Genomic DNA, 24567 nt, shown 5'->3' on the forward strand with positions numbered 1-24567 from the left:
TCAGTTCACTTCATTCTCAGAGTTGTAGTCCGAAGAAGAATAGATAAAATGATGTTTTTTGCCGTGTCACAGTGATGAATAATAATGCATGTAGAACTTTTTCAATTTAACTTTTAAAGTTTGTAAGGTGGTTTCAAATCATGCCCTGTGTTTTAACTTCTTCTTTAAAAGAGCGATGTGTACAATTTAGGGGGATTTAGTGGCATCTAGCGGTGAGGATTGCAGATTTCAGCCAGCTGAAACTTCTCCAGGTTAGGATTTCTTCAGTGTTTGTTGGAGGTTTCTACCAGGAGATAAATTATCTGTCGAGGTCTCTTCCAATTAAAAACAAACAGACCAAGTGATTAAAACAGGTAAAAACACCAAATACAGCAGCTTGATGTGACAAAATAGTGTTTTTCCTACCTCGTTTGACATGTTGCAGAGGGGCTGCTTGCCCAACGCATGCTAATGTGTGCTCACATGTTTTCTCCAATTTAAGATCCAGATATTCAGGGGTATTTACCGGAAGCCAAATAATCTGCAGAGGTCTCTTTCTCTCCAAAACAAATGGGCCCAATGATTTTAAACCCGTAAAAACACAATATAAAGCCATTATATGTTAAAAAAAAAAAAGAAAAAGAAAAGAAAAGTAAGAAAAGTGTTTTTCTAATGCTGCTTTTTCAGAGGGGTCTATAACTGTGCTGGCCAACACAAATATGTGAAGGGCTGTATCTAGAGCCAGTGTTTGGTTTATCTGCACTGGGCCACTGTAGAAACATGGCAATGAAACATGGTGATCACCATTGGCAAGGACCTGCTGTCTGTGTAGACGTATATGGCTCATTCCAAAGGTAACAAAAAAAACAACTTTTCTTGTTTCCAGGTGATTATACACCGAAGAAAACATGCTTATTTTATTATATTCCATTTCTGCCAATACATGCATCTAAATCTTACACACTGGACCTTTAAGTCTTGCTTGAGAGCACTCATACTGCATACATATGTGCAGTGTGTGGCAGTAATGCATTTTGACAGAAGTAGCTTTTAAGCATTGGTCAAAGTCTTACGTTTTATCCTGATTCAGACATTTTGATGTCTTGTCTGCCAAGCTCAGCTGTTTCAGTAAGTTGATGTGAGGCAATAATGTTCTTATCTCTTATGCAATATATAAAGGAGGCAGCTTTGACTAGAATCCAGTTGGTTATTCACCCAGACCACAGAAATGTTTTACTTTACTGTTAGGCTGATTTTATATTCTGTACCTTTTAATTAAAGCATGTAATGTATTTCTCAGACTTTTTCATTTTAGTTGAACAGTCAGTGCAGATATATAAGACCTGGTAGGGAAAGCACAAGGTCCTAAAAAATCATAAAATTTCACCTTTCAGACTAGTGTTTTGTTGATCAGATTGTGTTTTAAACATTTTATGGTGAGACAGTGATTTTTGGAACATTAATAAAATAGAAGAAAATATCAAAAGGTTAAAATTGGAGTCTAGTACAACATATTTTGTGCTCTCCCAGTAACGACAATTCCTGCTAGTTGTACGGGTAATGCGTGCCTTACACCAAATGGCTTTTCAAGCCATTTCTGTGCTTCAGCCAAATTTCTAATGTCAAGAGTAAAATCATGAGAGTTTTGTCTCTGTTGTTGCGCGCTCCTTTTGACCTTGATCGTTTAGTGTAAGATGGTCATAAAACGCAGTACGACATGTCTTGACTCAGTCTTTTTCTCCTCTTGACATTGCAATCAAATCAGATATGTTTAAAAGTATTCCAAGTCTTGGCTGATGCAAATATGTCAGTTCATTAATGTAAAATCAACAACCAATGGCTGCGCTCTCTCCAGCAGAAGCAGCAAACTGGCTATACAGTAAACATAGGGGGATTTCCAGGGAGATGCAAGAATGTGAACAAGTCTCGGTTCCCTTTGGCTGTGGACAAGGAGGAGAGACTGATGTGATTAATTGTGCGTGTATCTGATCAGGCAAGCAGCACTTACTTTAGGAAGAAATCCTAATTTTTGAAACGGTTCTCCAATCAATCGCATCGTCTCCTCCCACTGAAATAGCGCAGGCTGGTAGTGAGTTGAGGTTGCAAAGTCCAGAATGTAGAATTTATAACCAAATACAGTTTATCTTTATGGAATATATTGATTCAGAATTGACAAGAATACCGTCAACATGTGACAGCTTTTATCTTGTGTTATGTGTTTTTGCAGACATGTAAGGAATTGTTAAAATGTCATTTTTCTCCGGTGGAGTTTGGTGTAATATTTTCCACCAGAAGCAGGATGGGAAAGAATATCAAAAAGAATGTAGTCATACTCTTGCAAGATAGTGACCCTGCTACATGATTTGTAAAAGAAAGAGTGTGTCTAAAAACTCACATTGTTTTGATGTAAGATGGTTTTAGACTTAAGCATTTAAAAGTATTGTCGAAGTCCTTTCAGAGTCTTCTGGTGAATAGAAGGCGTACATGGAAAGAAACCTTGATACAGATACAAGCAGTATTTTAACGCATGTCATTCATGATACGATCTCTTTATGTAAAACCACTTGGCTACATTACATTGTGGTCTAGTGGTGCTGCAATGGTGAATAAATCAGTATTTCACCCTTTTCTAGCCTGTTTTTCTTCCAGTCTCTTCTGGTCGTGGCCAGTATCTGTATTTCTCAGTATGATTGTTAAACTCTGTTGCAGAACATTCCCTCTTTGACCTTCAGGGAATAGCACCAAGATCAAGTGTTCATTGTTGATGTTGGAGAAAAATAAATGACCTTTAGGTTTTGGTTCTAGGAAAAAGAAAAATGTTCTAGCACACAGCAGATGCAAGGTGCATTGACAAAAGCTGTTTTTCTTTCAAGTAGATTTTTCTTTTTAACGTGTAGTGTTTGATCGTTGAGGTCGCAGGGCAACTGTGTTCCACAAACAATGAATGGTATTGCTTGAGAGCAAAGAAGGTGTGCCAGAATTTAAATCAGATTATCACTATAACAATAATTACGCCCAGGAAAGCAGTGCTACTGTCCCCTCAGCAGTTGTATTATATTCATGAAGTGGCTCGTAGCCAGCTCCTTCAGGCCAGGGAGATCCGCATTGTGTCCTCAAGAAGCTACAATGTTCACAAGATGTTGACTGAACTCTTCCTGTGTACCAACTAGCATTCCCTGTGTATTTACTTTTGCTTATTTTCTGTCTGTTACCCTCTCGTGTTTCTTGGTGACTGGCTGCGTGCCAATTCTGTTCTTTCTGTTTTTCTGTCTTTATTATTCTGAACACGGCTGATGACTTATTTTCAAATTAAAGAACACCATCCTCGGAAATGTAGCAAACAGTGGTGGTGTATATTGATGAATGGGGTATTAACTCATCCATCTTTCAAAACAAAAATCAGCTTTTCAGAGGTGAAATAATTCTCAACTACTATTATGGATAATGAATGGATTTCGTAAGCAAAACCTGGAATCTGTTAAGCGTTAATTGCCTTAGCTACCTGAATTATTGATGGAAAGTGACGGTTAAGGGTGGAGTTCAGCTCTCATTAGTCTTCGGCAGGGTTGTCCATAGAGTCATGAACTCTGGAGAACCTCTAATGAGGGTGATGATCACAGATTGTAGACGCTTTTTTCCCAACCTTTACGTGCTGCATCTGCTGTGTGGTTTTTCTGTATGTGTGTTTGTGCCTTACGACTCGGACTGAATTGTAATGAGCTAACTTTTACAGGAGAGTGACTTTTCTCTCTGTTGGCTTTTTCCTCATGCATAGCTCTCACACTCTCACAACCCTGTCCTCCATACTTGTGAGGACCATCAGTTACATAACGCATTCCCCAGCTTCCTTACCCTAACCTTAACCCTCACCATGAAATGCCTAGCCCGAACCCTAACCTAAATGTAATTCAAACCTGAACCTTAAAGGGTAATCTTGGCATTTTTCAACCTGGACCCGATTGTGTCTTAGTGACTGATGTGAACAACATTTTTTCTAAACTGGTCCAATATTGAGAAGGAGGGCTAGAACAACACCCACATTGTTACTAGATGGGTCAATTATGCACCATTACTGTACATCCATTGAAAGTTGTTATTTTAAGTAAGTGTCAGAAGTTACCTTTTTTTCAAATCTTTTAGCTGACACGAAACTATGTCTTCTGTACTTAAGCACAACAAACTATTCCTGGCACTACTCCCTCCACCTTTGACTCGCGTTTCCATTGTTGTTTTCCTGTAACAAGTCACGACCTGTGAAATCTGCCAGATTTTCAGGTGAGCGAGACCAATAAACCCAATAATAATAATAATAATAAAGAGATCAGATTTAGTAAATTCAGACAAATAATAACAATCTTAGCCAGGCTGTGGCAAAGATGACTACTTTTAAGGGATGTACATTAACAGTGCACTGGTCAAGCCATTTCTAGCAAGCTCTAATAATTTCCTTTTTTTTAAAAAAAAAAAAATCATGTTAATGTAAATAGTTTGGCAGCACATAGTGGAGGTTTCCAGTAACCACTTATTAAAAGCAGATGTGCTGAAATTCTATTGTGAAAGGCGCCACGGGGATACAATTTTCATCTGCTGTGTGGTTAGTTTATTCTTAGTTTATTGTTTGATAAATTTGTTTATTACAGGAATTGATTTGAACTTTTTTTTTTATTGTAAAAGTCTGTTTTTTTTTTTTATTTATTTTGACACAAATCAGTTTATATCTTAACGCAGATGCTCTCCATACACATTGGAGCTCACATTGTTCAGATCAAACAACTCTGACACTAACTGACCCACCCTGGATCATCAAACTGTGAGTAAACACAGTTAGTTGATCATATCTAATGTCCTGGCATCTGTAGGCGGCTATTTCAACCATGTTATTTAGAAGCCGCAATAGTGCATAATTGCCCCATCTGGTTACATTGTAAGCATTGTTCCCTTTCTCTCAAACCTGGACCCATTTTTAAAAAATGTTCACATCTGCGACTTAGACACAAAAATATGGGAAAATAGGGTCTAGGCTGAAAAATGCAGAAGTTACCCTTTAAAACCAAGTCTGAACCCTGGAACAGGCCCTTAAATGTCTTTATGAAGGTGAGTAAAATGTCCCAACTTTCCAAAAATGTCCTCAGTCTCAAGGTCTATAACCCAAATTGGTTCTCACAAAGATAGATGCACGCGCGTGCGCACACACAAACACACACACACAAACACACACAAACACAAACTTCCTTGCTTCCTTTGCAATCGTAGTGCATCTCCTTATCTTGCTCTGCTTCCTCATTGCACTCCCTTCCTGTGGGCTGCCCCCTCCCTGCTTTTTCCCTCACCCTGTTTTACTGAGAGATATTTATGATGCTGACCTTTTCAGCAGTAAGCTGAAAGTTAAATACACCATGCTCTTTATTGATATTGTGCGGGGCAATTAAAAGTCTGTATTAATATGAGAAGAAGGCTGATAGAAAATCATTTCACTTGCTGCATGACACATTGGGCCGATGCCACACTAGATGATTGCATATGGGGAAGGTAAATTATTTTTATATGGCTAAATCAAACTCTCAACAGCCTAAAAAGTTGGCTGTATTGAATTTGGGCTTCAAGATTGAATATCGCCGGATGTCTGCGGATTGGCTATTAAATCCTGGTGCTGTCTGGTGTGACGGTCATGCTTAGTTTGGTCGGGAAACTGCAACCCAATTCTCTTCGGTGCAGCATGTCTCTCAGATGCACCGCTTTGGACGTGAGGAAGCGAGAGATGGAGGGGGAATTTTTACGAGAAGGATGATTCTGGGCCATCTTGTCTCGGGGAGTCCAATGATGTGACTCACTGGAGTGTAGCAGGTTTTACACCAGCACAATCAGCTGCTGGATGAGAAAGTCAGGCCCGTCTACTATGGAAATGAGCTATTGACATCCTCTGTCATCTCTAAATATGTGCCGGCAATGAAGAGCTCTGGATCTGTCATGACAGTTTCATTGTTCCCACAACAGCCTAATGGCTCCACTTGCAGAATCTTATCCCTCTCGAGTTCTGCAGACATCTGTCATTTAAATTGCACTATTGATCTGCTTTCCCTCCTTTACGCTCCTCCTTTTTCTTACTGAATTCTGAACTATATTTAAAGTGCCACTCTCCCAAACGTACCCACGCATTCATTTGTGCATGCTTACTGTTGGTTGCCTTTCAATGGATGAGTGTTTATTGAACTGTGGGGCCGGAGCTACTCCGGGCTGGAATGAAACGCTCCTGTGACAGCTCTGGTGACCGCACACACCTGCTTCGTGACACTGATGGAGATGACAGAGCTCCAGGAGTGCCTAGAGGTCAGTGTGCTCTCGGCTCCTCTGCCACTTGGCAACGTCTGCCATCTCGCTCTAAGGAAGTGTCACTATTGATTTGTGCCAATGAGGTGACAACACTGCGGGGCCAGGCCACTACGAGAGCACACATCTACATTCGAGTGCAGATATTTACTACACCCTCCTGCATGGGTGCACACACCAAGAAATACAAACAGATTTTTATTCATCATCCTCAATCCTAGGGCTGTAGCTATCCATTATTTTAGTAGTTGAGTTTTCTACCCGTTAATCCATTAATTCATCATGGATAAGAAATACTTTTGCTTTGAAATAGAGCAAAAATAAATATGCAAGAGGAAAAATGAGTCAGGTTTCTTAAATATACAAGTAATGTTTTTTTCCCCCTTTTTTTCTGAAATTGGATGCAGTAAGTGAAGCTTAGGGTTTCACAAATTGACTCCAGCATTTTATTTTCTGTGGTTATGTCCCCAAATGTGACAATTTTGTTCAAGAAATGCTGCAGTCAATGTGAAAGTGTAACTAGCTGCCATATTGATTTACGTTCTTTAAAGGGAAATTTTGCCAGTTGTTCCTTTGCTCGTTGTCACTGCCGTGTGGGTAGTTTGTGCAGATGAACAGTGTTGGTGGCCTTCCTCTGTTCTGTTCAGAGTGCACTGCTCATTGCCTGGCGGGGGTTTCCCAGGTTTTGCGAATTATGCCGACGGATGACCTCCAGGAGCTGACAGACCAGAGGGAGGCTCCTGTTAATGTTGACATCACCCTATGTCAGGTCTACTCTGTGGACAGGATGCTCTCTGTTGAGATACAAAAGTATTGACATTATTGTGGTAAGCTAGTTTGGTGTTACAATAAACACATAGGGCAACGTTTTAACATTGTCTTCAATAAACTTGTGTGGCTTGGAGTAAGTTTGCAGGCGTTACCTCTTTTCCCTCATGAAAGTTGTTTTTTGATAGCCTTGCTCCTGTATGTGATGTGCATATAACTATCCTTTTTTAGCAATGAACACTCAGTACACAGTTTCTGATTTGTTTCAGGTTGACTCCCGAATTTCCCAAACTATGACAATATCTATAATTTTCTCTTTTTCTTTTCTCTCTAATAATTTTTCAGTCTGCACAGAAGTACATAGCATTTCATCCAATTTATTTCAAGGATGATACAGTGTTTTTTTTCTATGGAGTGCCCTCTGTGGAATACTGAATGAGTGAGGGGAGACAAACGAACACTAGACCCATGCTTTCTAGTTCCATCAGCCTGGCAAAATAAAATCATCTGTTCCAAGGTGACAGGGGCTTTGGCTTCAGCTCCCCAGAAACCTTCAATCTCTTTCATTCGAGGCATATTATTTTCAGCCAAGAGGCATCCTTTGATAATTTCACTTAACCACCGAAAAAAGAGCTTTGTGGCATGTTTGGCAGCAGGGTGCTGCTTCCCATCTTTGTTCCGCTATTAAACAGATGAATTGATAGCACACTATCACCTCTGGTAATACTGCTATTAATACATCTATAGTTGAAACTGCAGCTACTAATAGCATTACCACTGTGACAACTGGAGAATGTCTGTGCAAACATTAAATACACCTTGTCAAGCAATCAGAGTGACCTTAACAGCCATCGCAATGACTGCAAACACCTGGCATCAGCCACTGCCAAGTAAAAGTCAAGGTTTCAGGAACACAAGTTTTATAGTGCTTTAGAGGAAAAGAGAAACAGAGAAACAAGACTAAAGGCCTTTATCACACCAAGTAGTATTATGCCTTTTTTGAAATTCGTCATCAGAAAAAAAACAACATAAACCTTGCACTACAGCTGCCCCTTGAAAGTCAGAGACTCGAATCATCAGTCAGAGACCCCTCAGTTGACTGAGCTTCTTTCAAGCCAAACAGTCATTTTGTTTTGTTTTTGTGCTAGTCCCTGTGCTGTGCAGTGTACTTCTGGGGAGATTTTATAGTGGAGTGAGCGCCCTTGGGTTCCACACCACTCTTTGGTACAGGCTGCTGCGTAGAGGCAGGCAGCGACACAGAGGGAGGCAGCTCTGCACTGTGAGGCTCGGAGTTAACATTATTTTCTCGCTCTTTTGCTGAGAAGTGGTGAATGTGCAGCTCACAGCAACTTAATACGACACAGTCTCTGGCTTTTGTTTGATATCAAGTGTCAACATAAAAACACGCTGCCGATCTGTCGCTGTTAGCACTGTTAGCTTGTTTATTATATGAAAACAGCTGTCACACTAAATGTCCTGCTTACCTAAAACTTTATGCGGAAAAAGACAGATTGTCAAATAATAGTTGAATATTCATATTGATCAGCCAAATCAGATCTGACTGGCATAACTCTGAGTTAGGTATAACCCCATCTTGCACACTGAATCCTTTGTGATTTATTTTTTTTGTTGTTGCAAAAGTTCATAATATAAGATAAAAAATAACACATTTCTTCCCTTGCTCTGCTCCACAGGAGGTAGGCCTACCTCTATGTCATCACGCTCTGCCCACTTCATTTATTTGGCACAGCGGATACCTGAGTTATGAAATGATACTGTGCGGCTATTAAATACACTCTTCTGTAAGCATCATCATTGCTGTTTTACATTTTTGGATACGCTAACGTTACCCTCACTTGTCTTTGAAGATTTCAGGAAGGACACTGTTCCATCTATTTCCTCCAACTTTTCTTGCTGGCCTCCTGTCTACTTCTGCCCCGTTTCTCACTCTTCTTACGGCTGTATGTGTACTGCAGGTTTTGCCGCGTTTTCTTCCCTCTTCTTGATCAAACAGCTCTCAAAAGGCTTTTGACAGATGCGAAAAAATGCAAAAAAAATCAAACCTGTTCCGAAAACTTTGTTGATGGATGAAAGTTTCTTAGTCAGTGTGTAAACGTGATTGGCACAGTGATTTTTAAAGATGAACATACAGACTTGGTGTGCAAAGGCTTTAAGACTAGCAGCTCTGTGTCAGCTGTACTTAGTGGTGCTTTGAACTAAATTCTCACTCGGGCATTGATGGCACTAGAAAAAAGTCAGTGGATCACCAAAGCAGGATTCATCATCCCTGGACTACTGAGACCCAAGAGTATGAGAATTTATTTAAAGCACTTCTAGACAGTATGCACAAACCACCAATTTGATTAAAAACCAAGAAAAAAACAGGCCCTTTTAGATGCTTTTTAAAGATGTGCAGCAATTTGGCTTTTCTAAAACTCATACATGTCAGTGTGTTACTTTACAGATGACTGTCAAGCAGATGATAGAAGAACAAGTGTAGACAATAAAAACAAAAGAGAAGAACGTTTTAACAAGGGATGCACAATGATAGGCACATCATTGGTATTGATAGATATTAGCTTTAAAATGAAATATTGTAATAGCCAGCATATCGATTTCTGCCAATATCACAAACCAATATATTTTTATTTTATTGATAAAGTGAACATATAAAAAAATCCCAAGTTGAATTATTTTTCTTATTTTGCACGATAAATTAATATTAAATACGACAGGCATTGTTTTTTATATCTCAATCTGCTGGTTGGCCAACAAGATGAGAGTATGCAAAATATGAAGTTAAATCCACTAAATGAGAGACTGGATGAATTAGGATGAATTAGGTATGGAAAAAAAGTGTATATATCGATATGGGTAATTGGCCAAATGAGTTGTTATATATCGGCATATCGGATATTAGCAAAAAATCCAATATTGCGCATCCCTAATTTTAACAATAAAACAATAAATATATTTTTTTTTTATTTTATAATTTTATATAATAAATAAAACTAATGAATGCAAGACAAAATAATAATGAAAATGTAATACAATATACCTTAAAGCTATTAAAGCAACAAAAAGAGTGAAATATAAACTAGACTGAGGAACTAGATGAAATTGATTAAAAAGGCATAACAAGAATTAAATGGATGACAATTAAATCATGAAGTTGAGGAGCAAACACAGCAAAAGCATGAAAATGTCTGTGGTGCTATCTTGCCTCTGGAACAGTCAGAGCTACTCTGAAGACCTGAAAAGCCTCCCACTGGTCACATGACACAACATAAAGACGACAGCGCATAGTTGTCAAGGTTGTAAGCTTCGTTTCAACGTTGTGGGGGTCACATATGAAACAAGGGGAGGTTTCTTCCACCAGAAAATATTGTCCATCAAACTTTCATGTCCTGCATTTTTATTGTATTTTTCTGCACTATGTGTGCTTTTTCTGCATCAATTTATTGTGTAAATATCTTGAATTTTGTTAAAATAAAAGTCCTCCGCTACTTGCGTGTTTTTATTGTGGGCAACAAATGCATGTGCTCTAAATTATGAGGGGGACGAGCAATGCAAGGGCAAAGTGTAAAGCATGTTTACTTATTAATATTCTTCTCAGCCCAGAAACATCCCTGGGTAATTGCATTCATCTAGGAAAAAAGTGTTTTGTGGCATACAAAGGCTTTGCCCTATAATTAAATACAGGTAGACGTATTGATTGCACAGTTGTCATCTTGCATGAACTGCTGTGTGTGTCAAGGGAGTGCACAGAGGTGATGTTAACCTGATAGTAGAAGGACACAGGAATGATGGAGGTGAAGAGGAGCGTTATAACAGGATTTTTCCTTTTCTTGCCGTTGTTTGATGATTAATCGAAACCCATTAGTGTGGAGACGAGGCCAGTGAATTCAGTCTTAATTAGTTTCTTTTTTTACCCCTCATTCTCCTTTGCTTTGACACAGGGCGTACGCATTATCTACACAATGAGGGAATGGCAACCTGCTTATCTGATTTTGCCGTTAGTCTCACGCAGCTGGCATTATTGCTATACTGTGCAGTATCAGGGGGCTGGTACCTCACCTGGGGCTTTAAAATGCACTTCTTTATGTGAAACCAGATGCACACACACGTACACACACAGCCATTCATTTAGCAAACTCAGCAGAAGGACATTTAGAGGTGGTGTAGTGGTATTCACTCTTTAAGCCCAGCTCTCTGTGGAGGTTTGATCTGTTGGGAAATGGACATGCTGAGATTCAGCAAGTACATTCAACACCCACCCCCCCCCGCCCCCCCCCCCCCCCCCCCCCAAGCGCACTTCACAAACCAAACAAAAAAAACATAATCGCATACCACCCCCCTCCCCCCCCCCCCCTCCCCCCCCTACCCCCCCCTCCACCCCCCACCCCCCTCCTGCCCATCCTCCTCCATACCCCCTACCCCCAAAACCATGTGAGCTTTAGCAAGTACATTCAACCCCACCCCCCCCACCCCACCCCCACCACCACCAGGGCTCCAGGATCAATGTGATCTTTGTTATGAGCGCCGCAAAAGAGCGACACACCCACCAGCACTTAATTAAAAAAGATGTGACACAGATACTGTTCTGTGACATAGTGTCTGCCCCTGACCCCGCTGCTAATATCTGAACCCAGGGTGGGAATAGGTTCAAGTAGTGTAATTGAGGAGGAGGCAATTCATCTAATCCTGCCATTGTCAGCACTCGCCCTTCCCCTTTTCCCTTGTATTGCTTTTGCACTACTCCACAGGGAAGATTATAGACCTGTCAGCAGTGCTTTTGCTTATTTACGTTTTGAAACACTAAAATACACCAAGTCAGCATATTAGTCTGAAACTTTGAAGAAAAGCTCGTAATTTATGACGTGGTATGCCCTTTATGACTACATTCTGTACAAATAAAAGCTAATTAAAGTGTTAAAAACAACTGAGAATTTTTTGGCAGAAAGCCCTGTTTGTTTGAGCCCAAATTAAATAGAAAGCATGCATGAAAATCCCAAAACTTCCTCATTACTGGGAAGTTTATGAGATGCCTGTCAAAGTGGGAAAACTCTGCTTTTTTTCATACTTCACACCTGGATATTGGCTCCCACCTCTCAGCTCTAAATCCCTGAAAAGCCTTTTTGTTGTCACAGTCATTCCAGCCAGGTGCTGCAGACTTGAGGTTGATGTGAGGGACAGCTTACAGGATTTAGGAGTTGTCAAATGTAATTGTACAGAGCCAAAGACAAAATGACAGACTTTTTTTTCATTCCCTCCCCCTCCGGCCCTTTAGTCTAGTTTTGATTGTACTCGTCGTGAGAGCTGCAGGGTTTATGTGGACGTGTTTGTGCAGCCAATGTCATTCTTAGCTGAGCTGTGTCACTATTACTGCCCTGTAAATGGATTTCACATGAAGAGGAGCTGCAGCAAGCTGTGTCAATGACAAGGATGTATCTTAGCATTTTATCAGTGTTGAATAAGCCTGTCTGATCAGTTTTTTAAACTGACATTATTGATCAAGTGGCTCCCTCTTAAATGAGTATTTCACACACAAATGACCATTTGTATATAAGTGACTCATGCTGTGTTAGATTGAATTTGTGAAGCAAACTTTATTTTTCTTGCATGCCTCCATGGAAAATGGCAAACATATTGATTTCAGGGCCACTGCTACATACACATGCATCATGCACTGTGCATCAGGCATCAAGTGCTGGAGAGAAAACCAACCATCATCATCACAATGATGAACTATTTAAAATTAAGATGAAGAACAACAAGGCCTATAGTAGGAACCATTATACCATTAGATATGACTCATACATAGCTTGAAAAAATAAAATGAATTATGCATTAGGGTCATTTAAAAATGCTGCTAATGCCATACAGCTCTACAATACAATCAGCTCTACAATTCAAACAATCAATACAATGTCTTTCTCTCCCTTGTTGACCAAAACTTTCACTTTCGTGTTGTTATTTTGTGGATTGCTACAATTAAAAAATCGAATTTGTACCTTAAGTTCTATTAAAATCAACGGCAGAAATCAAGCAAGGTTGAAATATAGTGATGTGTTATGTCTTTCTCTCCTCCACTCCATTCAGTACCAGATTGTACTTTGTTGGATGGGTCAGAAAGTGACAAAGCAGCATTCTTGTGGTTAAAAACTCACAAAAACTTTGTGTGCAATAGTCCACGTTCACCGTCTCCACCCCTTTGTCACTCTCTCTTTCTATCTCTCTCACACACACACACACACACACACACACACACACACACACACACACACACACACGCACATACATGGAGAGCATGGAGAGCATTCTGTCCTAGACTCTGTCTGTACTAGTGTCACATGTGGTTATATGCAGAGGATTCCTTTTTTTTGGCTTTTTTTTGGCTTTTATTAAGGTTAGGACACTGCCTTCATTTATGGGGCGCCTGCTTTATCCACTGAGCCACTGGACACTAAATATATAAAGGATTCTGACGAGAAACTATGATGGGGTGAATTAAATTTAGTATCACTTTGATTCTGCTGCTACTACTACTAATAGTTGTAGTAATAATAATAATGATAATGATAATAATAATACTAATCCAATAGCCTACATTAATGTGAAAAAGAGACAAATTGTGTCTTAACAGCTATAGGTACCCGAATGGCGAACAGCAGCCATGACTGATTTATGGATTAATTTGGGACCACAATTAACAACAGCAAAACTACATTAAAATATCTTTAACACAAACTCTCACACAACTGTTCATTACAATCCTAGTCTCATCTATACAATCGTATGCTCAGTGCTTCCCAAACACATGCATTTTTGTTAATACCTGGAAAACTGAAAGTGAAACTCATCTATGATCTATTCAAAGCCAGACACCCATAATAAGTTGGGGTTTTTTTTTTTTTTTGTTTACCATTATCCATTGAGGTATGAAGAAAAAACTGTTTTCCTCACCAATTCAAAGTAACGCGACATGACTAATTGATTCACAGATGGTCATTTTGTATTCCTTTAATGTTGGCCCAAACATGCAGTAACAATAATGAGTTTTACTGCTGGTGCAGTTGTGTCATTTAGTCAGAAGTGGACAGCTGGGCCATGTCAACCTTTTGGGTGTTAAAGCACCTCAGAGGAACACTGTTGCAACTGCTAATCTTTTATTAAGCAACACAGTCTGGGCTGTGACATTTACATACTCTGTCCCCAAGCCAATTAAGCTCTTGATGTGCTGGTTATTATCACCAGGCCAATAATGGAGATTAGCAAAACCACCTCAGTTATTCAGACCGTGGTTCTTATCTTGTCTCGCTCTCAGAAGGTCATCGATTGCCATGATCCTTTTTCACACTATGTGAGCAGCCTCACATCTCTGTCCTTTGTGTTCCTCCAGACCTGCGGGAGATAGTGTTCGTCATCCAGAGTCAGAGCAACTCCTTCCACGTGAGGCAGGCGGAGAGACGGAAAGCAGACTTACTGAAGCAGGCACACAGTCTCACAGAGGTAAGAAGACTTCCTCACTCGAGCACATATGCTACTATTTTGGAAGAGCACATAAAATCCCAGTTTTAGAAGATATATGTGAAGGTAGTTATTGTCACACTATAGTGACATCTGAATACAAGTCATTGTAAGCTGTAACATTTTTTTTTTACTATTGGAAATTCATTTTGTTGACACATTCTCTTTTCCAACTTGTCAAATGCCGATGCTTGGTCAGTGGCCTACATGTCAAAATATGATACGTTAGGTACCCCTCCTGTGTCAGTTTTGGATGCTCAGAAACAGCGTGTCATTTCAGACTTGTTACATGCACTGTGTCTTTTTCAAAATAAACCTACAACCTAGGTAAAACACATTGTTTTTAGGTTTAGTTAGGTTTAGGCAGCAAAAGGCACTTGGTTAGGTTTTAGAAAAAAAAATCATAGTTTGTCTTACGGTAAGTAGTAGGGTTGCACATTGGATTTTTTGCTGATATATAACGACACATTTGGCCGGTAACTGATACCTATATGGATATGTCTTTTTTTACCCACCTAATTTTAGCATTTCAGGTTTCTTCTGCAGTGGAATTAACATCATACATGCATAGTCTTTTCATGATGCCCACCAGCAGATGAAGACACAAAATACAATGCTTTTCAATTTGTGTAATATTCATTCATTGTGCAAAATAAGAAAAATATTCCAACTAAGGGTTGATGTTTTGTGTATGTTCACTGTGTCAATAAAAAAAACAATATCTATTTATGATATCGGCATAAATCAGCATGTTGGCCGATTGCGATATTTTATTTTAAAGCCAATACCTGCTGATACCAAGGATGTGCTGATGTTATCGTGCATCACTAATAAGTATGCTTGTTACTAAAGTAATGTAATGTCAGGTAAAATATGTCACAAGCAAAATATGCCTCACACACTAGCACACTAAGTTGCTCTTAAAACAACTCTGGTTACTTTTGGTTTCCCATGGGACACAAAAAGCGGGCTTCCAAGTGAAAGTCGAGAGTTTGTTTGACCCATTTATCTCCACTACCCCTGTGTAGATTTCTCACTCTTTATACTACAGAATAGTGCATCTCGTCCCACAGCTAAAGGTACCTTGGCGCCTCAGTGCAACAGTGTCTGATGCAGATGGAGCACTGACCAAGTGTTGGTATTTAACAAGGTTTGAGCCAAGGTTGTCCTGAAATAAGAATGTTTTTTTTTTTTCTAATGCACTGTTAGGTCAGGTGACATCAATAACATGACATATGTCACTAGCATAGCATGCTACACATACAAGTACACTACGTTGTATCATACTGAAATAACTGGACTGACTTTTGGTTTCACATGGGACACGAACAGTGGTCTCCTGGGTGAAAGTCTGGAGATTAACAGATCCATCTCCCCTCCAACCCATCCCTACGCTGACGTTTTAAAAAGTCTTTTTACAATCAGAAATTGTGGCCACCTGCTGCATCTCACGAAATGACTGAACATTGATTTTGAATATATATACATATATATATATACATATATACATATATATACACACACACACACATATATGTGTATATATATATATATATATATTATATATATATATATATATATATATATATATATATATATATATATGTAAAAAACCATTTGGTAAACACTCCTAATTTTGAAAATTATTCATGGCACCCGCCATATTAAACCGCCTATTAAACCCGAAATATGAAAGTGTGGTTTGAAATATGCACCATTCTCAGATCCTCAGGATTGTAAACCATGTGCTGCTTACTTAGAATTTTATGTATTTAGGATATGCAGACATTTGTGCAGCTTTGATGCTCAGATATGTATCACTCCTCTCAACAAATCAGCCATCCATATTTGGCCTCTTGTAGGTAAATTTTTAATGTGAAGATGTGATGAAGGCATATGTTCATAAGTAATTCCTGATTATCATTCAAATATTCAAAAAAAAGCTGGAGGATAGAAAAAAAACCTTTATTTTCTTGTGGGACATCAGTTCACTATTTCATGCAATTTCTAAAATATCAGTAAGCTCATAGCATAATGTCAAAGGAAGACAGAGAGTACATGTACAGGTCAGAATGCCTTTTTGCTGCTGTTCATTAAATCAGATGAAATGTGGTGTAATCCATGAGTTATATTCCGTGTGGTTAAATAGCGAATGCAGCATCACTAATGGCAGTATTACAGTAAATTATATGAAGGATCAGCTCGCTGTGTTTCCAGTAGCAGGAGACCAATTAAGATCTCCTATCTGGGTTTATATTCTGTGGTCTGGGATTTGTTGTTGTTGTTGTTGTTGTCTCAAGTCTCTTTCACTGCTGGATGTCACATACCTTTTATCTGCACTATTGACTAGCTGAACCATACTGAAACTAATCACAGAGAGTCATTATTTCTCTGTTAGTGCTGTTGTTATGGTTAAATTATATTTAGTGTGCCTTACCATTTAAATGAGGAATGCAGCGATCCAACTTTTTCAGTTTGCGTGCTCTTCTGAAGTCAAGTTCTGAAACCTGGGCTTTGAGTACCCATCTGATACCAGTGTTAAATTAATAAGCTCTGAGCCTGTTTGGAAGTGACTCAATCATTATATTGTGTAAGGCAACTTTAGGCTTGACTTAAAGGGTTTCTTTGTTAATTTTTAACCAACTTTGTACATTAATGTTATTGGTGTTATGTGTAAATGAAGTATGGTAGACTAACCTCCATCTTACCAGTGCCCAAATTCCTGAGACCCGCCTCTCTCTTTTTCAAACTCTGATCAAACTCAATATAAGCCAAGATTTTGTCACTTTATCACCTATTTCTTGCTAATAATGTCTTCAGAACCCTATTTCAGTGCACCGTTGCAAGAATCTGTGGAAGGAACTGTCTCCTGCATTGTAAAAACAGTGGCAGAAAATACTGAAATCAAACTGTAAAACTTAGCATCTTTGATAAAATATAAACTGTTATTGTGCTGCCTATTTCTCACCATAAATGTTGTCAGAAACCTCAGAGGCTGAAAAATTAAGCAAATGCGGTAGTCCCAAAAAACTGAAGGTGAATTGTCCAACTTTACAGCAGTAATAAACATGTTTACAGCCTACTACAAAAAAACTGTTTTGTTCTCTGTAGGCCATTTCAAAATTCATGGAAACTGTACGGGGGTGAATTTATTTATAACTCATCCATTTAAAGTTTATCAAGCCCCAAATTATACATATTTAAGGACGGGGTTGCTTGAGTGACAGGCTATCCATGAATACCATTACCAGTCACTGCAGTCTGAAAGTCGAATCCACCCCTTGCTTCTCCACTGCTCCACCCTCTTATCCAAATATGGTCACTTCTTGCTCCAAAAAAGCCAAGATGGCGATGACCAGAATCCTAAACTCAAGGCCTCAAAACAGCCGTCCACAAACTAGTGGGTGACGTCATAGTCATAAGTCCAATATGCTCCCATTACGTCACCCAAGAGCAGAAGCATTTATTAGTCTGGTGCGGCACAGGGCATTCTGGTACTTCTACCTCTTGAGCAAAAGCAAATGCCACAGTGCTTTACTCAGTTTCCTCTGGTTGTATAGCACCAATTTCAAAAGTATTGTGTCTTTCTACTGCACAGATAGCCCAGTTTTATGAGAGAAACATATCTGCAGCAGTGAAATACTTCGTTAAACATTACTTTCCCAACTTTGTTAAACCAAAAGTAATAAATCGTGCTCCAGACTCCTGGTTAAAGATGTAATGTTTTTATTCAAAACTAACAGGCATTACACATTTTGTTAAAACCTTTAAATAGGAATCAAATATCCTGTGTAAAACAATGGACATGCATGTGTAATCAAACATAAACACATTACTGAATTGAATAGATCGGCCCCGATGTCACCAATACCTGATCTAGCTATCCGAGTACATGTACAATCTGTTTTGTCTGTCTCTGATAGTGCATCCCTAATTTGAATACCATGCTTTGTTTGTCTCCTATTTGTCTGCAACCCTGAAATCCTTCACTCCACCTTCAGCAACACAAAGACCAAAATACATTTATTATTCAAATCTGATAAGTCAGATTTGGTCCACGATTTGGAAAGATTGTTTCATGTTTCCTGTAATGAATAGTAGCATGAGTTTCTGCCAGTGGAAAAGATTTGTCTTGTAAAAATTTAGTTTCACTAATGGACATCAGATTTTATAACACGAGACAGACTTTATGAATACAACATCATGTTGTGTTTGCATTTATGATCTCAGAGATGTCTGGCGTTTTAGTATCTGTTGCTTGCAATTACATAAACTAATTCCAGGGAGAATTTTAATCAGCAACTTCTTCGAGAGGCGGCTGTAAAGGCTTGACAGCTTTTCAAAGAGATGTAAGACCCAAAGACTTCTTCTAAATGAGTAATCTGCACAGAATCAGAGTGAAAGCCTCATGTGTACCTGGAAAGCACTCAGAGAGCACATGCCTCACCTCCACCAAGGCTGCACAGTCCTCAAATGTATTTATTTATTTAATTGATAAAAGAAAATGGTAAAATTTGAATAGGATCTGGATCCAGATCTCTATAAAGGATCATTTTGCGTCCCAAAAACTGATATTTCTTTACAGCTTGAAAGGCTGTTTAAAAAGAGAGGGATGGAAATGAAAAAAAACACTTTAACTTTTAATATTTAATTCCTTCCAGTTTTCTCTAAATGTGTTTTTTATTTTTCATTACATGTCCGACTTTAAGCTTTTTGCATTTAAGCTTTTAATCATTGCATTTACATATTCTGTTTTCCGTTTCAGGACCTCAACATTCACTTATCTAATTACCATTCCACAAGTTTGTCAGATATAATACTGAAACTCTCCAATCCATCTTGAGTTTTACCGCCCCCAACTTCTTAAGTCAAACACCAGTTTCAACCAGACATCCACCAGTTCACTCCCACCTCGGAGGCACAAACACACACTCACTTATAATTCTGCAGTTTAACAGTCTTTGAGGGTGTTCAGGAGATGTGAGAGATCAAAGCCAAATAATACCAGAGATCCACTGAGTTTATAGCTGTTAAACATGTTTGATGTACAGTATCTTGTGGTGCGTTGCCATGAAGAAAGCTTTGCACAAAACTCTTTTCATATCTTGAAAATATCTTAAGATCAGAAACACAGTGCAGACATTAGAGAACTGCAATAACCTTTGATTTCTAGTCACAAGAAAAAAAAGTTCAGTTTTGGAGTAAACTGTTGCTATGCAGCTGTATTTTGTACTTTGTTTTCTATAGGTCAGAGACAAGGGCAAAAAATATTGTGGTCAAAAGCCTTTTAATGCAAAAATATTTGATTTAAAGCTTCTTAAATGATCTAAGGCTGACTCAGTGTTGGTAATTATGTGAAATTTCAGGCCAACATCGGTGATCAGTTGAAGATTTATTACCTGATCACTGCTGCTTGCAGATGGGAGACGCATGTGTTTTTTTCTGTCTCCAGGCCTTTTTCACCCTCTGCAGATATTTCAATTTTATCCTCGTCTGACTGTGCAGGGTTTTGTGATATCCACAGATTTACACAGACAGGAACTTGTGCATTCTATGTGGCAGCTCACATCCCGTGTTCCTGCAGTCTGACATTCTGCCTTCTGGGAGGAATTCACATTACATTTATACAGTATTTTTGTCGTTTAGCCAATGCTCATGTCCACAGAGACACACATGAACAACAGAATAAGATTCAACTCAGAAAGCTTTTTCAGCAGAGGTGAAAAACACCATGCTAAATTCTCACACATCACAGTATTTAACAATCATGCATTTTAAGGTCCAGTGTGTAAGATTAAGGGGTAATATTGGCAGAAAGTTAGTATTATGTAACAATATGGTTTTTTTGTGTGTGTAATCACCTGAAAATAAGAGTTGTGTTTTTGTTACCTCAGAATGAGTCATTTATATTTACATAGGGAGCAAATTATTGGAGATTGCCATATTGTCACTACCATGTTTCTACAGTAGCCCAGATCAGACAAACTAAGCACCGGCTCCAAGATTTTTTACATTTTTTTTCTGAAAACTGCTTTATTCTGTGTTTTACCAGTTTAAATCACTGGGTTTATTTGAGGAAGAGACCTCTGCTGACAGTTCAGCTCCTAGTCAAAAACTCATGAATGTTTGGATCTTAAATTATTAGAGAAAAAAATGAGCACATTAGTGATTTTGAAAATGAAACTGTGTGATTTTACTGGTTTATATCACCAGGTTTGTTTGTTTTGGAGAGGAGGAGACTTCTGTGGATCATTTCAGCATCTGGTAAAAACCTCTTGAACAATAAAAACTGAGGGAAGAGGGGAAGTTTCAGCTGGTTGCAATTTGTAATCCTCACTTCTAGATGCGACTAAATCCCCCTAAATCTTACACACTGCCCCTTTAAAAGGCCACTTAATATGGATCCCTGTTTCTCAGTGAGAGATTTGGCCCTCAATAACATCAATGTCATTTTTGACTGCTGCTCGTCACAAGTGGATTTGACAGGTTGCTATCTTCAGTCTCCCCCTCAGCCCCTCCTATGGCTAAAAGCATAGCTTCCTGTCCGTCCATTACAACCAGGTCTCAGTGACCCCCATCTTCTCCAAGTCATCAAACAATCAGTGTTGTATTTGTTGCATGCCTGTCCACATGAGGACCAGCTCTTACCTGTTTAGACGTCTGCAGCTTGCACATTGAATCAGCCTGTTTTTATTGAACGCCTCCTTCATCACAGGAGTATCAATAGCTCTTTGATGCAAAGGCTTTGTTTTTCAGATTGTGTTATTATCTGAAGACAATTCTTTTTTTTTATTTAACTTTTCTCTAAGTTGTTCTTTTTTCATGATGGCGAAGAAGAAAGCTGTTCAGTAGAACATAGAGGTGTCATATATAGCATTAGCGTTTAAATTAAGTTCATAACAGACAAGGGTTAACTGACTAATAGGGTTTACTGAGTGTACACAGTGTCAGACTCATCCCCTAAATCAAACAGGCTGCTGTTAGACAGAATGGCTCATAGGAGACTCTTCTCCCTGACTACCTGCATGATGAGTGGACCGTGCTATAATGAACCACAGGGTCTTTCGCTCTGCTGCTTTGTTTTCCTCACAGTGTGAAACACTGGCTCTCTCAGACAATCCTCTCACACCTTTTACTGTCTGTCCTCACTCTAGCATATTTCCTTGAAACAAATTCCTCTTATTTGGAAGTGACTGTGTGTTCTGTCCATGTCCTGTCATATCCGGTGCTTTTTTCCACTTATATATTTGTCTTACTTACAGTTTATTTCTTAGTAAAAGTGAGAGCAGAAACCTGGAAGGCAATATGGGCTTTAAAGGATAATATCAGTATGTTTACAAGCTTTATTTCCTTAAAGGGGCAGTTCACCCCTAAATGAAAAATGCACATCTTTGCTCTTACCTATAGTGTTGTTTATCAGTCTAGATTGTTTTGGTGTGAGTTGCACCAGTTGCAGAGTTAGAAATGATGACCTTGTTACTCAAGATAATCCACAGACCTTGTTGTGGGCAGTTTCATGTAGGAACTATTTTCTCTCTCCTGATCTACATCCGCCAACCTCATCACCATGCAGAAGGAAGCGTACATCTACTGCTAGCTCACCTAGCACCGCTGAGATAGCTAACATTACAGCTTAGCCGAGGATCCTCTCATGCTGTAACCACTCTCTTGTGGTTACAAGATGCATGCTCCCTTCAGCACTGTGGTACAGTTTGGCAAGTGTAGTACGGTAAAGTAGAATAGTGAAACTGCTCACCACAAGGTCTGTGGATTATCTTGAAAAGTCATGGTGATAAAGGAAAACGTCAGTGCAACAGGGATCTGTTTTTCAACAACAATGGTGATCTGTGGCACATTGAACTCTGACAACACAGCCAGTGGCTGTATGATATATTTATTGTTGGTTTTGATCTTTTCATGGGATTTGCTGACACATAAAAGAATATAGAAAATCACCAGCGTTATCAGACTTTTGCAACTTTGCAGTCTGTTTTCATTCTTGTCATCATTACACAACATTGCTGTGAGGTCAAGCAGCATTGATTTTTCAAATTGCATTACCATGCAGTGAAAATGTAACATTAACAGAAATAACTGCAGTCTTAATGTTCACTGAGATGGATTAATCAACTCAAGCCAGTTTTAGCAGAATCTGCTAATAGATCATTATGTCGTACACACGAGTAAAACCTGCATGATAGATTGGTAGAGAGATATATTCATGAAAAAAGCACAGTAGTCATGCAAATCTTAAAAATGTTTAAGGCAGATGCTAAAAGGTCAGCACACTGTAGCTCCCTTAAGTGCAGTTTATTTGCGCATCCACAGTGCACTGCTTCAGACTAGAAAAATATATTTTAAAAAAAGTAAAACTGGCCAGCCTGGATTGCATAATGGTAAGCTTTAATGTGGAGCATATGTGATTTGTATTAAAAAGGCTAAAATGTGCAAAACTACATTTCCTTTAAGAGACTGGAAGGTCAGCAGTGTAACGAGCCAGTTTTGGACCATGCCTGTCTCAGTTACAAGATAGCATCTCTTAACAGCAGCCCACCCTCGGGTACTGTGCTGCTGAGAAATTGCTTTTACTGTCTTTCGCTTTGTGTATCTGCAGTACAGTTAATAAGATTCACTGTATCTCTGTTTTTTTTTGTTTTTTTTTCAGAAACCACCGGTGGTTTTGCTTCTTCACACTTTATCAGATAACGAGGGAGATTGGAGTATCCTTCCTCTGCTGCCTTAGTGAGTATCCCTGAACTCTCAGGATCGAACAAGCATGTCATTAAAAACAGATTCAAAATGTGCACAAAATGTTCTAAACATTGTGCCTTTCTACAGTTGAGATTTTTGAGGTTATATATTGGTTTTGAGGACATTTTGACTGCCACTTTTTAGGGCTACAGATTGCCGGAAAGCAATTACCTCCACAAAAACTGTGATTGATTGCCTAACAGTCTGATAAATGCCTTCCTAATGTGTCTATAACTGCAACAATAAGCCTATTACTGCAGTTATCCAGTGGTCTGAACAGCATGATAATAACATTAGTTACAGTCGTCTACATGCTTGGACTTGTTCAAGAATCCAATATGTGTTCGATAATTGTTTCGGGGAGATGTGGAAGAACATATAAATCTGCTGTCTTCTTCCATCATAAAGATTTAGGACACAGATCACCAAAAGCACCCACATCATTACAGAGCCGCCCTCCCTGAAAGAAGTCTGTGTGCTTGTGATGTGTTTTTTTTGTCTTTCTGCCCTCTAGGGAAAAAAATGTGTCTGCCTTGATGTGACTGGGTCAGGAGCCTCAGTTAGATAGCTCCTCAGACTGGACTGAAATAAAAAAATATTTTTTAAAAAAAATGTCTTTTAGAGCTTTTCTGTGCATGTTCCGTTTATTCTTTTTTTGTTATTTAACTCAAGTTTTGATCGTACTTTATTTTTTGTGTGCATCTTCAGCTTATCGCACTCCTTCAGGAAAAACTCATCCTGGATTTTATTTCTTGAGGAAGAAACAAATGTGAAGATGACTAAGCTGGTTCAGGTCCTTGCAAAATTTGACAAGAATAAAGTAAGTATATAATATTCCTTCTAAACCAAAATCTCTCTTTGTGTCTCTGTCTGTTGCTCTGTTTCTCTTTGCCAAATTCATCAGCGAGCTCCAGCCTAGTTGATCATTGGTTCAATTAAGAGTACAGTATCAGTTTGGCTGCAGCTCAGCAGCTGCAGCCGAGCTCACAGTGTAACCTGTCACACATGTCACTTCAGTCTCTGCTGTAAACCTAATTTAAGCTCTGTCCTTCCACTCATGAAATTATTTTCTTGCATGTGTGTTGGTGTGATAGGTCGAATATAAATATTGGATAAACGCTGCAGTCAGAAAATCATTATGAAAAGATTTTCTCTTTAATCAAGCTTAGAAAAATAGCTTTCTCCATCAATAATTTGTTCGTTTATGAATTT

General features: G+C 38.9%; 1 protein-coding gene across 1 annotated transcript in view; it reads left to right on the top strand.

Moving 5' to 3' along the window:
• The window catches only part of b3glcta (beta 3-glucosyltransferase a), a 91737-nt gene that overhangs the window by 37613 nt on the left and 29557 nt on the right, over positions 1-24567 (top strand). Inside the window, exons 4-6 of the mRNA XM_042487441.1 lie at positions 14477-14586; positions 23270-23346; positions 24064-24175. Of these exons, the coding sequence (XP_042343375.1) occupies positions 14477-14586; positions 23270-23346; positions 24064-24175 (299 nt within the window). The remainder of the gene's footprint in view (positions 1-14476; positions 14587-23269; positions 23347-24063; positions 24176-24567) is intronic.

This window comes from Plectropomus leopardus, chromosome 5 (genome assembly GCF_008729295.1).
Source record: "Plectropomus leopardus isolate mb chromosome 5, YSFRI_Pleo_2.0, whole genome shotgun sequence".
NCBI lineage: Eukaryota > Metazoa > Chordata > Actinopteri > Perciformes > Serranidae > Plectropomus > Plectropomus leopardus.